The sequence below is a fragment of the Corvus brachyrhynchos genome, unplaced genomic scaffold (assembly GCF_000691975.1).
Source record: "Corvus brachyrhynchos isolate BGI_N302 unplaced genomic scaffold, ASM69197v1 scaffold80, whole genome shotgun sequence".
Taxonomy (NCBI): Eukaryota; Metazoa; Chordata; class Aves; order Passeriformes; family Corvidae; genus Corvus; species Corvus brachyrhynchos.
Window position 1 is genome coordinate 11,093,284 of NW_008236769.1, and position 15,214 is coordinate 11,108,497.

General features: G+C 38.0%; 1 protein-coding gene across 4 annotated transcripts in view; it reads right to left on the reverse strand.

The window, feature by feature from the left end:
* Positions 1-1,891: 1,891 nt before the first annotated feature.
* Positions 1,892-15,214, reverse strand: part of SH3BP2 (SH3 domain binding protein 2) — a 36,780-nt gene continuing 23,457 nt past the window's right edge. For 3 of the 4 annotated variants that reach the window (XM_017727730.1, XM_017727731.1, XM_017727728.1), the window contains 12 exons: positions 13,458-13,597; positions 12,302-12,404; positions 10,527-10,644; positions 9,858-9,928; positions 9,410-9,498; positions 7,993-8,058; positions 6,843-7,431; positions 5,852-5,960; positions 5,450-5,505; positions 4,923-5,004; positions 4,608-4,667; positions 1,892-4,204 (listed from right to left, as the gene is read on the reverse strand). In XM_017727730.1, the coding sequence (XP_017583219.1) occupies positions 4,067-4,204; positions 4,608-4,667; positions 4,923-5,004; positions 5,450-5,505; positions 5,852-5,960; positions 6,843-7,431; positions 7,993-8,058; positions 9,410-9,498; positions 9,858-9,928; positions 10,527-10,644; positions 12,302-12,404; positions 13,458-13,596 (1,620 nt within the window). In that variant the 5' untranslated portion in view covers position 13,597 and the 3' untranslated portion in view covers positions 1,892-4,066. The remainder of the gene's footprint in view (positions 4,205-4,607; positions 4,668-4,922; positions 5,005-5,449; positions 5,506-5,851; positions 5,961-6,842; positions 7,432-7,992; positions 8,059-9,409; positions 9,499-9,857; positions 9,929-10,526; positions 10,645-12,301; positions 12,405-13,457; positions 13,598-15,214) is intronic. The other variant, XM_017727729.1, reaches the window with a different exon arrangement.

The following is a 15,214-nucleotide window of genomic DNA, read 5'->3' on the forward strand; positions in this document are numbered from 1 at the left end:
CAAAACTCCAGCCATGCAAAAGGCTTTCCAGGCCAGAATTTCAGTGCACATCAGCCAGTCCAAGAACCAGCTGTGCTAGGATTGTACCCAGCAGGAGCTTGTATGAAGTGGTTTTTAAAAGGCAGAGAAGATGGTAACTCAAAGAAGTTGTTTTATATTTCCAGTGACCTCATCCTACAAATGGCTTTTATCACTGTCATTTCTGTGCAAACCAACTCCAGTAGAGATATGTGTGAGTGAAATTACGTTAGAAATTATTCTTTGATATCTCCAAGATTACATGCCTATCAGGACCACGTCATCAGCCTGAGAGGTTGAATTGCCCACTTCCTGGGAACTAGATAGTGTAAGGAGGAAGGTACAAGTGAGGGATAGTAATGACTGTCCTGTAATTAAGATACAGGAATGGAAGCCCTGAAGGAATAGTTTTGGAGTTGGCTGTGCTACAAGGCTTACTCCATACCTGAAGCCTACTGAACATAATCACTTCAGCCCATCTAGTTTTAAAGTGAGCTCAAATGCTCTATGTCTTGAAGTTCTAGTAGTGTTTGGTATTTGATATTTTGGTACTTTGAGTATAGTAAAAGGACTATAACCTCTCCCACTTAGGGGTCTGTAATCATGGGCATCTCAAGCACTCCCACTATTAGGGAAAAACCCCCTCCTTGACTTCAAGGAGGTATTTCATAAGATAGAAACTATTGCAACATCATGAAATTTGCTTGCTGCTAGATGAAGTATTTAATGTTCAGAACAAATGCTTAATGCTTCACGATGTGGATAAATTTAAATGGCGCTCAGATGTCCATTATGTAAATTCTACCTCAAAGTATATTTTAAGAATAATTTAAACACAGAAAGATAAATTAATCTTTTTGTTCTTTAGGTTAGAAGACATTCATATGAGCAATTTTGCTAAACAGTATTGCTACTTATATGAGACAGATGAGCCAAAAGAGCCTTAAGTTTCAAAGACCCAGCCTATTGAGTTTCCACTTGAAGTTAGCTTTGATCTCTAGTTTCTGTCTGAAGCCACTTAAGATTGATTTGTCCCAAATGACTTCCACACACATGCTCAGCTGCTGGATTCCTGTTTGTGGAACAGGCTGACCAGCAGATGTCCCCAAATTCTACATAATCACACAGCTTCCGAAATCTTCAGTGCCCTTTTGCATGTTCCAAAGGATGAAGCCACTTGAGGCCACAAATACTCTTGCTGCTTATTCACATTCTTGTAAAAACCGAAGTTCTGAGGTGAGGAATGCTTTACTGCTGACACAAAGCACCTTTGTTGTCATAGAAAAATTGTTTGGATATTGGTTCACTTTTTATGACATGCTGCCATTGATTGTCCCTTGTTTTATTTTCAAAAGCACTCTAGTTTTTTTCCCTAGAGCAGCAATCCCCATCCAAATATGACCTGTAATACTTTTATCTGGAGGTTCACTCACAAGAGGCAAGACTTTTCCCAAACTAGTATCAATGATTTTGACTTGGAGATTACAAAACTCATTAACTACATTCTTTCTGCACATCAAATGCTGCTTTGACAATTCCCCACAAACTATTTTAAAGCTAAAGAGCTTGCAGAAGGTTGTAGATGCAAAGGCTGCTTTGTGGTGAAGGAATGAGGAGAGGCAAGATGGTGAGAAATATAGGGGAGGGACTGAGCCATGTGTTCTATCTGTGTCCTTCCTCCCTACAAACACCAGAATCTTACCTGATTTGTTATAAAACAGACTAGACTAGTATGTAGGAGCGTTTGGAACATGAAGATTTTCTTCTTAGAGGGGCTAAAAATTAATTTCTCTAACTTTACTATTAGAAGAGCACAGCTACAAACAAAAACATTAAAACACACCCCCATGAAATTAAAGACAACTGCACAAAATGAGGTGAACTGGCATTGAAAGTTTATCCATTTCAGAAATCTATACATTTAGATACAAAAGGGAATTAACACAAAAATTTACATATTTGAAACTCTTGTATTACACAGGTAAAGAGTGTGTTATATTTTAAATGGATGTTTACAATTTAAAAATCTTCCAAGGGTAAGGTTGAAAAAACAATCAAATATCTGAATATGGCCCCAAAGAGAGCATACTATAAATATGACTGTCATGACAGAATGAAGTCAATTATTCCCAGACAGAAAAAATCTTACTCTGTAGACAGTATGTGTGAATATTGCAAGGAACTTGAACTTATTATGATATACCTGTAACTATTTGCCAAAAAAGTTTTTAAAATGCTGTATTGCCTGACCCTTCTTTAGAGAGGATCATATCAGGGTAGCACACCACAGGGATACTAATTTAAAATAAAAGGAATTAGACTTGAAATATCCAATTTTCAACAGAATCTGAATTTTAAGTACTTCACATTCTTTACACACATAAGTCCTATTACAGTGGGAACAGATATCAAAAGACTGATATTGTGTATGTCTGTGTCTCTTGAAAAAGATGGAGGCAGAGTTTCCTGCCTCGATTCCTGTGTATGATCCTCATATTCCATCTGATTAGTAAGGAAAATTCCCTAGGGACTAAATCCTGGTTTATCATTTCCATAAAAAGCAAAGTCTTATTCTGTAATAGTTTTGTTATAATATTAAAGTTGTGACCATCTAATGGTAACAAGATTAAAATGGGCATGTATAAACTTTGAAAAGGTAACAGAAAAAAAAAAAAACTTTATGGATACAGATTCAGACTGCTAAAAACTAGATACCTTCTGTTTCAGGAGTGGCAGAATTTTTTTTACTATTATTACAAGTCTTGTAAATATTGTTAGAGTATGAGACCATTATGACAGTGGTTTTGGATCCACAGAATTACTTAAAAGATTATTAAAATAAATTTCTTCTCCAATAGTAATTTTGGCATAAACATCAAGCCCTTGGATTTAGGATACCTGTCCCCAGAATATTAGGGAACAAATGTTAAAAGCACCCTGCTAATGTCTATCACTGACAGTAGATTAAAAACAGATTTTGTTTTGCATGCAACTACAAAATGGGTAAAAATTCTAATTATGGAAAAATTCTTGGTGGTAGACTAGGATAGTGTGTTTTGCCCTAGAACAGAGGAAAATTCAATGGGCTGACAACCTGTTCCTAAGAGATTGACCACAAGGATTTATGGAGTGATAGTAGCATCACCATTATGGTTTATGGGGTTTTTTTGTGTTTTGTTTTAAAGAACCTTTGACTATGGCAACATGAGAGAAACCTGCTAGTTGGAATTTGGGATACTCAAAAGGCTCCCTTCCCTCTCCCCTAAATCTCAAGTAGCCCCTTCTCTTTTCTCATACCCTTTAAAAATACCAGTGGCACAAACCCTTCCAGTTCAGAACTAGGTAGTCGGGCTCCCATAAAGCCAAATCAATATTGTTCCACACTTATCTCAAGTGCATGTCATTAAGCAGTATGTGGGATGCCACATCCATATCAGCCAGATAGTACCTGATAGTGGTTACTGTACTCAGAAGGTACAAGTAAATACGAGGTGGCTTTAAAAAAAGCCGCATTTCCTGATCATCTTTACCTGTAGCAAATCAAATAATTTGCACAGAAATCTTCATTATGTACACATCAACTATACAAGTAATACAAAATATCTCAGTTGAGCACCAATGCTGACTTTAGGAGTACTAGCTCCAAGTCAGAGTATTAGTATTCCTTGTCACAAATAAATTCTGACATACTTTCAGAAGTGTCCATTTTCTGGATCAGCTGTATTCAGATCACTTCTTTGTTCGTGTTCATCTTCAACATTCCAAGGAGATTAGTAATAGCAGCAGTTTTATAAAAGGTGTGGGTATCCTGGACAGCTTTCACAGCATAATCAGTTCAGGTCTTTGTAAAAGAAAAGACCATAAAATCCGCTGATCTGGACTGTAAGGCTTTACCGAGAGTTCATTAAAGGGCATTTATATAACAATTCATGTGAGAATAAATGGTGGAAACAGACTCAGTTTGTATGTGCAAACAGCAGGACGTCCAACAGCGCCAGGAGTCCAGTCCTCAGGGGCAGTAGGGTCTCAGTGAACCATGGCTGTCATGTCACCTTGGCTTAGAGTAACCATAAGGACACCTGAGCATCAGGCTGTCATGACTGGGTAAGATGTGAGTGCTGTAGTATTCCACCAAACTTCCCATGTTCAAAAACATGATGTCTGAATCCAGATAAAACTTGCCATCCTGTTGTAGGACAAAAACATATGTAACCATTGACAGTAAGTTTCCAGCTCACTGTCTAAAGAAAAAAGGCTAAAACATCATCAGAAAGAAGTTATTTCAAACACATTACTGCTTTGCAAACCAGTCAGTCATACAAATAAGTCCAAATTAAACTCAGGACTTTAACAAGATTTCACTGGAGCTGAAATTTATGATGATACATGATGCAGCAACTAGAAAACCAGATGTGAGTACTCAAACTCTCATCCTAGATCAGATATTTGTAAATCAGCTGATTTTTACTATCAGGTGGGAACAAATTTAGACTTCAACATGTTAGTTCTGATATATACCTATATGCACACCCACTTGATACACACAGACATGTATAATCTAAAGATGCATACACAGTGCAGCTACTGACCTTTTCAAAGATTCTGTAGTTTCTCACTTTTCCTGCAGGTTCATCCCATACAACCAATACCTTGAAGAAGAAAAATGCAACATATTCAGTCTATGCTACCAAGCTCTTCTAAGTCAAGGTATTATTAAGGAACTAATTAAAATTCAGCCTAAACATTTTTTTACAAATCACTGACATTATGATAGCAATTCTCTCACATTTTCTTGCTTTAAGAATAGACCACATCTAAACTGTTAAGTACTTTGTCATATATAAGATGCAGTACATCTCAATCAAGAAGTTTTTTGGGGCATAGATTCAGCAATTGCAATTTACCTTTCCAGGCTTAGTAGATGAGTTCCTAATACAGTACAATCCATTTTGTGGTCGTCCTTGTGGGCTATTAGCTTTAAATATCCTAAAAACAACAAACAGTGACATATACTATAATTATTCCTGTACATGACATATTATTAGCAGTCAGATAAATCAAATGCTTACAGTCTTAAAATTCTTATTACAAATCTCTGGTTTGGGTGTAAAAATTCATAGTAGATCAAGCTGAAGGAAAGTCAGTGTTCTAGCACCTGAACCAGCAGTGCAGCACAGATCATCTGGCTTTCTGGTCCCATCCAGCATCCTGGCAAAATGACCTCCTCCAGATGGAGCCAAATCACATTGCATTCTCATCTCTCAAGTGATACATGAGCACTGAACTAACTTCTCTAGAAAGTGATTTCCATATTAAACATTTTAGTGTGTGTTTTAAACACAAGTTATACCTATCAAAACGATCATCGGACTACGGTTCAACACAGGTTTTTGACAGACTTCTAAGGAATGATTTTAAAATCACATTTTACCTTTCAACTTCAAAGGATTCAGAGGTATTAAGAAATATTGAAGCAGGCAGCCCAACCTGTAAAAAATATGAAGAAAATAAGTCACTGTGTAAGTCAATGACAACTCAAAACCCTAGCAATTTGTTATGCAAATAACCTACAGTTCATCAGTATCTGAAATTATTAATGGTGGTTTAATCTTTACTTTATGCTTCTTTCTCCTTTATATCCAATCTTAAACTCCATAACTTATCAAGTCATTTGCTAAAGCTCAAAAAGGAATGAAAAAAAAAAAAATTACACAGCACTGTGTTTTCAGAAAGTTACTCTTTTCCTGAAATAATGCACTTAAAATGTTCCCAAAAGTATACATAAGCAAGGAAAAAAAAATTATTTTAGAATGGATCATCTGCTTGATCTTACTTTTTCATAATCATCATCAGAGTCATCATCAGGTTGGCTTGGCTTGGAGGGTAGTGCTGGTTTTTCAAATGAAAAACTTCTAAAACTCTGTCCATCTGGTGGTGATCTCCTGGCAGAAACAGAATGAAAACTGAAGGATATCTCATCAGGAAAACAGCAAAATATACAAAACACTGAATGGATAGTAAACTAGAACTGAAGTTTCAGTTTAGCCCCCAAATCATGGAATCCTAGAATGGTTTAGTGTGGAAGGGACCCTAAAGACCATCTCGTTCCAACCCTCCTCCCATGGGCAGGGATACCTCTCACCAGCCCAGGTTGTTTGGAGCTCCATCCAACCTGGCCCTTCCACGGAAGGGGCATCCAAATTTTATGTGGCAATCTGTGCCAGTGCCTCACCACCCTCCCAGCAAATAATTTGTTCCCAATATCTAATCTGAACCTACACCTCCCCTCTTTCAGTTTAAAGCCATTCCCCCTTGTCCTGTCACACCATGCCCATGTCAAAAGTCCTCTCCAGCTCTTTTGTAGCCCTTTTAGATACTGGAAGGTGTTCTAAGAGTCTCCCAGGAGCCTTCTCTTCTCCAGACTGAACAATCCCAACTCTGTCAGCCTGTCCTTATAGGAGAGGTGCTCCAGCTCTTGGATCAACTCAGTGGCCTTCTCTGGACCAGTTTAAACACGTAAACATCTTTCTTGTGTCGGGGGCCCCAGAGCTGGAGGCAGTACTTGCAGATGAATTTAGATAATCACAGATTAATTTGGGTAAGGAGAGACCTCTAGAGATCATTTAGTCCAAACTCCTGCACAAAACAGGTCCAACCAGATCAGCTAGATTCACTGCAAATTGTCAAGTAACAGGCAAAAAAAGCACAACACAGAGAGGGGTGGTGCAGGGAAGAAACACAGATGTTGGTATGAATCTGAGTGTCTAAACTTGTTAACTATAAATGACTGAGAACATATTAGTGCATTGTGTTTTCATACTTACTGTAACTGGGGACACGAAGATTTTTCTGTTCTAGGCTTGACTGCAGGGGGCTGGTGGCTTGGCACAGGTGGCTTTGGGAGCACTGGCGGCACAAACAGTCCAGGTTTACCATGTTCCCTTGGCACTTTGGGCTCTGCTGGCTTTTCAGCAAGCTGTGACAGCTTGGGTTTATTGCCTGGCAGAGGAGGAGGAGTCCGCAGGGAAAGGTTTAAGTTTTTTAGCTTCTCGCATGCTTCTGGAGGAGCAAGGACTTGGGCTGGAGGCAGAGGCTCTGGAGGCAGTAGGTGAGACTCTTTGCCACTTGCAGGCTTTTTGAACACAGGCAAAGGGGGCACAGGGGGCGGCTGTTCACTCAGTCTCCGGCTCGGAGATTGAATCTTTGGATTAGGTTCAGCTCGGCTCTGTAACTGGGCCTCTCTCACACCCACAAAATCCTCTAGTTTGATATCAGGTAAGCTTCTCTTAGGAGGAGGTGGTGGTACTGGTGCAGCTGGTTTGCCAGCATAGGAATGTGCCCTCGCTTCTGAGTAGGGAGATTTCCTGACGTGAGGAACGGGCGGCGGTGGGTATGCTGGGGGTAGGACCATATCTACAGAAAGAAAACCAAAAAACTTGACACACTGAGGGGGAATACAGTATGTGATCAAAAGAGACTTCTCAAATCAATTTTCTGTGTGATCTAAGATATTTCACTGGCATTGGGTCTGATAGTACTCAACATGCTGGGTAAGCATTGAACTGTCAGCACAATTCTGAAAGTTATAGGCAATAAACTCCTGATATTTTTATTCAGGCATGGCTTACAATGACTTAGCAAAGTGAAAAGTCTTTGCTAAAAATAATGTAGTCTGTTTTTTCCTTAAAAGCATTAGTGATGCTCCAGACGACTGACCAGATATAGGTCACTCCAGGCAGGAGGCCTGCAAGAAAACATGTCCCTAAAGGCATGTAATGCTTTCTATAAGAGGTTACTGCTGTTATTATAAACTTATGACCCTAAATACCTCTCAAGATTAGATACCTCTACATTACTTCAGTTATTTTGTCAGTTGGAATAGTTATGACCAATACAAAATAATAACCTGGCATTCCACAGGAATATTGCCTTCACTTGGGGGCCTTTCGTGAGGGAATCAAAGAAATCACATACCATCTTTCACTATGTCAGAAGTATCCGGCTGCAAATAAGACTCATCCTCTTCCTCCTGGTCATAATCTGCAGATAAAAATCAGTGTGTCAGACTCTGATAAGTACTTCTGGAACCAAGAAAGAATATCAAGTACTTAGGGCTCTTTAATACAAATATTTTTCAGGTATTTTTTCTAAAGAGGTGAAAAAAATTAATAGTTTTGATCCACTTCTCTGTATCTAGAATAGGTGTTTCCTTAAATTTTTATGTCAGTTAAGAAAGCCATCACTTATAACAGAAGCAGATAAACTATACTGCACATTAGTTGGGGTTTTTTTAACTTACAAGTTAAAAAATTTACTTTTTTGTGACACTTTCTAGTGTTCCAGCCTTCCTGAGAAAAGTTCAAATCAGTTGCAGAGACACAACTACATGGATGCATTGACAGAACCACTTGGTAAAAGCATAATCCCCAAAATTTAACCCTACCATAGAAACATTTATGATTTGGCAATATGAAATATTAAAAACAAGCTAAGTGATCTACAAAACAGTTTTAGTTCTTTTGCCTTGCTCTGGCAACAACAAAAACCCCACCACAACAAATGGCTTCAATTTGTGGTTTCGATGTTGCCTTTATCTGCAAATCAGAATAACCAAGCCACAAAACACACGTTACTTCCAGGCAGTAATTTCTCATCATTGATTATAAAAGAAGCCTGAAGGACAATATGCAGAAGAATGCCCTACAAAAAGGTAAGAATATCTGATAAAAATCAGTTATTCTAATATTCCTAATTTAAACTTCTACTAGACCTCTTATCATCATTCATCTTGCATACAACCCTTCCCTCCCATAAACACAGAAGGACTAAACTACAACCCCACATGAAATGCTGATGAGTCTGTTCTCCTCTGTTTGCAGCAATGGAACCGGATTTCCTAACAAGACCCATTCCTGCCCTTTTGTCCTAGTCAGGAAGAATAGTCAGGAATTTCCTTTCAGGAAATGAGAGTTCTTGCTCCCATCAACACTGCCCTTAGAAATCTGAAAGGGCAGATGGGAAAAGGCTTAGTAAAGGATCTCAGTTGAACCTCGAGGCAAGGTTTCTCATGTTGGCTTTCACAAACATATTTCTTGCCTAGGAGCTCCATTGCTGAAATATGCTGTGAATGCCTACCTGACAGGCTGTCATGTCCTCACTTTTAATTAAGCTCCTTGAAGGATATGAAATTCTTTAGTTTATTTGTACCAACAGTCAATGGCACAGAACAGCTGTTTCGGATTGAACACTACAACAGAGACACACCTTGTAAAAAAACACCAGTTAAAAATTGGATCAGTTCACTTAAGATATGGGAATAATTCCTGCAGAATTCAGGAGAAATAAATAAGCAAACAAAGAAGCCTTATTTATCAGTGTCTAAATTTGTCACCTTCATTATCTGCTGAATGATGGGAATACTTGATGTCAATGGGACGTTCTACTGAGCCATAGAAACTGTCTGCATCAGAACCAGAGTCGCTGCAAAAGAAAGGACAGTTACTTCTGTTTAGCAGGACTGCAGCACTGGAAAGGAATGCTGGAAAAGCAGAAGCAATCTGTTCCTATTTCCCAATTAACAGTCAAACATGTTGCTGCTGTCTTTTAAAAGATTTAATTTGTTTTACACAAAGCTGACATTTAAAGTACTCTTTGTGAAAAGATTTGGTTTTTTCTTCATATTCTTTAAAGTATAAATTAGGAAGGGCTTTTCTTCTTGGGTCTTACTGCGCCTGTTTGTGTTTAACAGGAAGTTACTTGCAGGTGCAAAAAGCTTAAAACACCACTGTCAAGAGCTAGTGCGAAAGGGTAAAAAGCCAATAAAGAGTAAGGGTTTATACCTGAATTCTGTCATTGTTTCTTTCTTCTCATGGTAGTGATCAATTTCCCTCCTCAAGGACAGCATCCAATTCTAAACAAAAATAAAAATACGACATTCAACATATCAATCTTTAAATCATTAAACACAGATGTATCTTGTCTTCTGTAAGAACAGAGTTAAGTTCAGAGAACATACATTGAAATAGTATTTAGCCATGACTTTTTATTGAAAGGACTCATCACTCAGATGTTTTGATTGTAGAAAATGCTGTAGTAACATACTGAAATATTAAGTTTTCAGTTTACAAATTTCAGGCTCTTATTCCGAAAGCCAGGTATATATTCATAGTATGTTTATGGGTGAGAGATTTCACTGAACAGTTCTCATAGTTTATCAAAGGCTTAACATATCATTACTTTTTCCTTGGTAAAAAATAAATATGGAATATGTATTAAATATGGAGAAACCCATACCATCTAGCATGTCACTTACAGCCATTCCCTAAACCACAAGCTGAATCGACACTAACTTAATAGTTGAAACTTCAGACATGATTTTCAGAGGAGCCCAAACAACTAGGTATATGAATGTCAGTGACAGCTGCATTTCCAGTTCATTTAGACTTTAGGGAAGTCCAAGATCCACTTTTTGCTTCAAGGAAAATTCTATTGCAAAAGAAGAAAGTTACCTTTCTTTCATCTTCAGAAGAAGCTGAAAAAAACCATGTCCTGTGCTTCTTGCTTATGTGAACTAACTTGAAAGGAAACACATTGCTTGATGTTGTCTCCTCAGCTGCCCGCATAACCCTGAGAAACAGAATAACCAATACAGAAACGCCTTAATCTATAAAATTGATGCCGCTATACAAGTCATAAAGACTGGCAGAAAGCAGTTTTACTGGCCAGTTTTGCCTTATGAAAAATAACCCCCAAGCCCAGAAAAATACCACAGAAATCCCCATATGTGCATTTGCAGTATTTCTCCATTATTGTGGTAGAAAGGACAATGCAAAAGGAAGAACACTTGTTGATCCACCAACCAGACTTTTATGAACAACTGCTTTGACTTGTTCAAGAGTTAATGAACCATATTAATTCACAAGCATCACACACTGTAAGAGGTACTCCAGGTGCTTGTGGTCCTTATTTCAAGAAGGCACTATTTCAGAGGAGAAATCAAAACACATTTCCCATGAAATAAGGAAAAACTATGAATAAAGGTAAACTTAATTTTTACATGTTTCCCTTACAAACACTTTATTACACATTTCTTATTATTTTAAAACAAGCATAACTTAACCTCTTTCTTTTTTGTGTATGTAAGGAATTTCCTCATTTGGGACTTTTAGGGGGAAAAAAATTTAAAAACTTATGCAACTACTCAGTCTTTCAGTTCTTTCATTTCAAATTGTTTTCCAGTAATGCTTGTCTGTGCATTATACTAATCAAAGCCTGGTCCCTACTCCAACCAAGGTCTCTACAAGGCTGCTAGAATTAAGATACATAAAAAGAATGAACAGTCTCTAGCATTTACAAATTCCATCATATTGTTCACATTCATGTAGATTGCAGAAGCTGGTGTCATGACCAAATTACAGTGTGGATTTCTTCTACAAATTAATCTTGAATTTTTAACTACCTACAGTGTTTACAAGTGCATTCCCCTAAAATATGCCATTAGGGTTCTCAGTTAGAAAAGTTCTCACAATTCAAGAAAAGATAATTCCTTATTCCACAAATCTGAGAACATATTATAGTACAAGATATATACAAATACAATGAAATTGCAGTGGTTAGGATCAATGCAGTTTTATTTCCCTAATTCCCTACATTCTCTCTCTCATTAAACCTTTCTTAGCATCCATTTCAACAGCAATTCCCTAAAGTTATGGTGGACTTATATTAGTAGGCCTCGTACTTACACTGCACTCAGATTCTGACAGTACTGGCTAACTTGAAAGCCACATATTTTTGTCTTCAACTTGCAAAGTAAATATTAAGATTAAAATGTGTCGTGAAATGAGTCAGACATCTTGCACATGCTTTCTCTCATTTATCACACTGTAGTTGATACAGTTTCGACACTAACTAAAGTTGCTGAACCAGTAGCTCCATCAATTTTCTCTTCTGATTCCTCTCTGGTCACTACAGAACAAAGATGGTTTGTCTGAAAGAATCCACATCTATCTGCACGTGCAGCCTGCATTAATCAGTAGCAAGAGTAAGCCCATTGCAATTCAAACAGCTTTACTGGTTAAATTACAGAAGAGGAAGGCTACCCGCTTGCCAAGCACAGGAAACGTCATATATACAATTTGGAAGGAATACATCTCTTGGAATCTAAGATCAATGCTTAACTCAAACAACAGATGTAGCAGTGTTTAACTTCATTAGAAATGAAAGCTGTAGCCCCTAGCATTAAGTAAAAGGAGCTTGGGTGTTAACAAAGTTCCTTGGCACTCACCTGTTGTAACCTTTCAAAGAAAATGCACCCTGGGGAGATGCAGATGTGCTGCTCTTAAAATAGTAGATACATCCTTCGTGGATAATCACAAATCTCAATGGCCCTGAAAAGGTAAAAAATGAGCAAAATATAAATCCAAGGGCAGCAGAATAACTAGAACCTCTTAGCCTGGGTAGAATCATTGTTTAAGATTTTAGTAATCATATTAATCGCTGCAAATGAGCACAAACTAGTTAAGTGACAGCTTGTTGATGATCAGTCACACAGTGAAGCTGTCCATTCGCAGTTTTGGTACTAAGGGTAATATTTGATTCCCTCACTTGAGAGGCAGCTGATCTGAAAACTTCAAAAGAAGCCTCAGAGCCTGCAGGCCTGACCTCCACCTGTGCTCCTTCACTAGTGAAATAAGCAATAGCAGGAAGGCAGCCACAGGCTACAAATACATACTTACATCCATCCCAAAACCGGTATCTCCCTCTCTTCTTTTACCTCAAGTACATAATGCTGCCAATAAAATGATATCCTATTTTCTTTTTTTGAAAGAGGCCAAGACTCTTTCCCTTATCAAAGACAGTAGCCTTTGCCCTTAACTATATAAGTATAGTTTCATCATAAACAGGGATACCAAATGAATAGCATATAAATAAACCCAAAATCTGAACTCTTCCCCATGTAAATAGGCTCTGATTTCAGAAGAAATTACTGTTTTTAAGTACAGCCCAATGTTGGCAGTGAGAAAATTTCCATTTCACAACAGCAGTAGGAGATGGGGATATTTTTTCCAGTACAGAAAAACCAACTGGAAAAAAAAAGCTGAGTACTAATTTCTTTCAGAAAAAAGTATTTGAAATTGATACATGTCCTGGGAATCTGTTTGTCTTGAAAATCTTACTTGTGAAGGACTTGAGAAGAAAACTAAACAAGTAAAATTAAATCAGCCCCAACATTTATTATCTAAGACTTACAGTTCCAAAACAATTAAAGGAAAATCTTTCAATGTGAGTCTTTCATACATATATTCCAGTATAATTGTATTCCAGTCCAGACAAAGTGGAAGAACAGCTTCAATAAGTTGTCTGCTAACATGAAGTCTGTTACTGGCCCCAGAGGCAAACATTTAAAACATTTAATTTAGTTAATACCTTATTCAACTTACATTTCAGGATCTGCAGCTGGGTGCCTCCTTTTTTATGAAGATACCCTGATTTGGTGACTCCTCCAGGCATTGTCAGAAGGTTTTGTGCTCCAATTGCCTTCATTGGGACTGGCCAGACCTGTTCCTGTGAGGCCATCATTCTGCAATTTAGAATAATTAAAAACAGTTTAAAACCCGGATTGTACTTTAAGGAATGAGTACTGAGAAGCTTGTTTCCTTAAACAAGCTTTCCAAACAACTAATGTGGTTCAGCACTCAAGAATGTAAGACAGACAGGGTGTTCAAAGATTCCAGGAACTTTGTAATGTATAAAAAATTGTGGTGCAAAAAGCCCCGATTTATTTTTATACAGCTCTCAAAAGTGATTGACAGCTGTTGAAACAAAGGAAAAGTGCTTAGTAAATGTTACTTAAATATTTATGTTTTTAAAATACTCCAGATAACACCACGAGACTTAATCAGGCAGGTGACTGGAAACAAAATTGGTTTCTTCTCCCAAGTGCTACATGACACACGTATACACAATGTTATTTTATGTACAACAAGGGAATCAAGTCAAAGTTTAGCAACTGCAGCATCCAATACTACTTACTCCTGATATTTACATGTTTTATTCTTTAACTCTTAATTCTTTAATTAAAGGATTAGTATATAATCTCATACTGGATGTTATATACGACAGCATCCTCTGCAAATGAAGTTCCTCTCAGATTGCTGCAGTCTTCAATTTAATTTATTTATCAATTATTAATGTAATGCTCCATCAAGCATCTCTGCAGTTACCACTCTTTCTGCTGACATCTTAAACCAAAAAGCTCTGTTTCTTAGGTAGTAACTTTTTCTGATATATTGTTATGAGCCCTTTCTTTCTTCAACTGGTAACAGAACTAGGCTAAAAATCCTACTGTCATGGAGAAAAGAAACCATGCGTGGACAGAATGGAAATTTTGACCTAGACATAAAAGGGTCTGTTATCATCTGGTGTAGGGCTGGTAAAAGGCAAACTAATGAAGTTCCAGTTAATTTCTGATAAAGGAATGATGGTTTAGTGTGGGATATGCCCAGCCACTGCCCTGGAGGGATGTCTGCTGAGATAAAAGATTTTGCAATCGCCCAGCAGGACTCCCTGGAAAAGCAACTACTTTTGGGGCATGGCGAGGAAAGGTAGACCCACAATCCTTTGGGAGACCCTATGCAGATCCTTCTGTAACCCATTGGTCTGTCCCAGACCCTCTGTAATCCATTGGTCCCCTTGCTGATCCCCTGTACCCCTATAAAGGCAAGCTCCCTCGAGCCCCTCGGAAAAGAAACCATGCGTGCACAGAATGGAAATTTTGACCTAGACATAAAAGGGTCTGTTATCATCTGGTGTAGGGCTGGTAAAAGGCAAACTAACGAAGTTCCAGTTAATTTCTGATAAAGGAATGATGGTTTAGTACTAATAAGCTTTCAGTGAAGGACTGAAATTTAACGGATCTTGTTCGTTTCTCCTTTACTGAAAAGGGACAGTAAGGGAGGTAAATAGTGAGGCTCAGCACAGAATCCAAGAGCCTCAGCACAACACCCTACCCAAGCACGTGTCCCTCCAACCTAAAATGGCTTTTCCCATTCTGACAAGAATGAGGAAGTGTTTCAGATTTGTTGAGGAGCAACTGCAAAGTACACATCCATTGTATGGGTTAGGAAAAACAGACATGCAAGTCAATGGACCCTTTAGTGGATCAGTTTAGGATTTAGATCTAACTGCTTGCCATTTG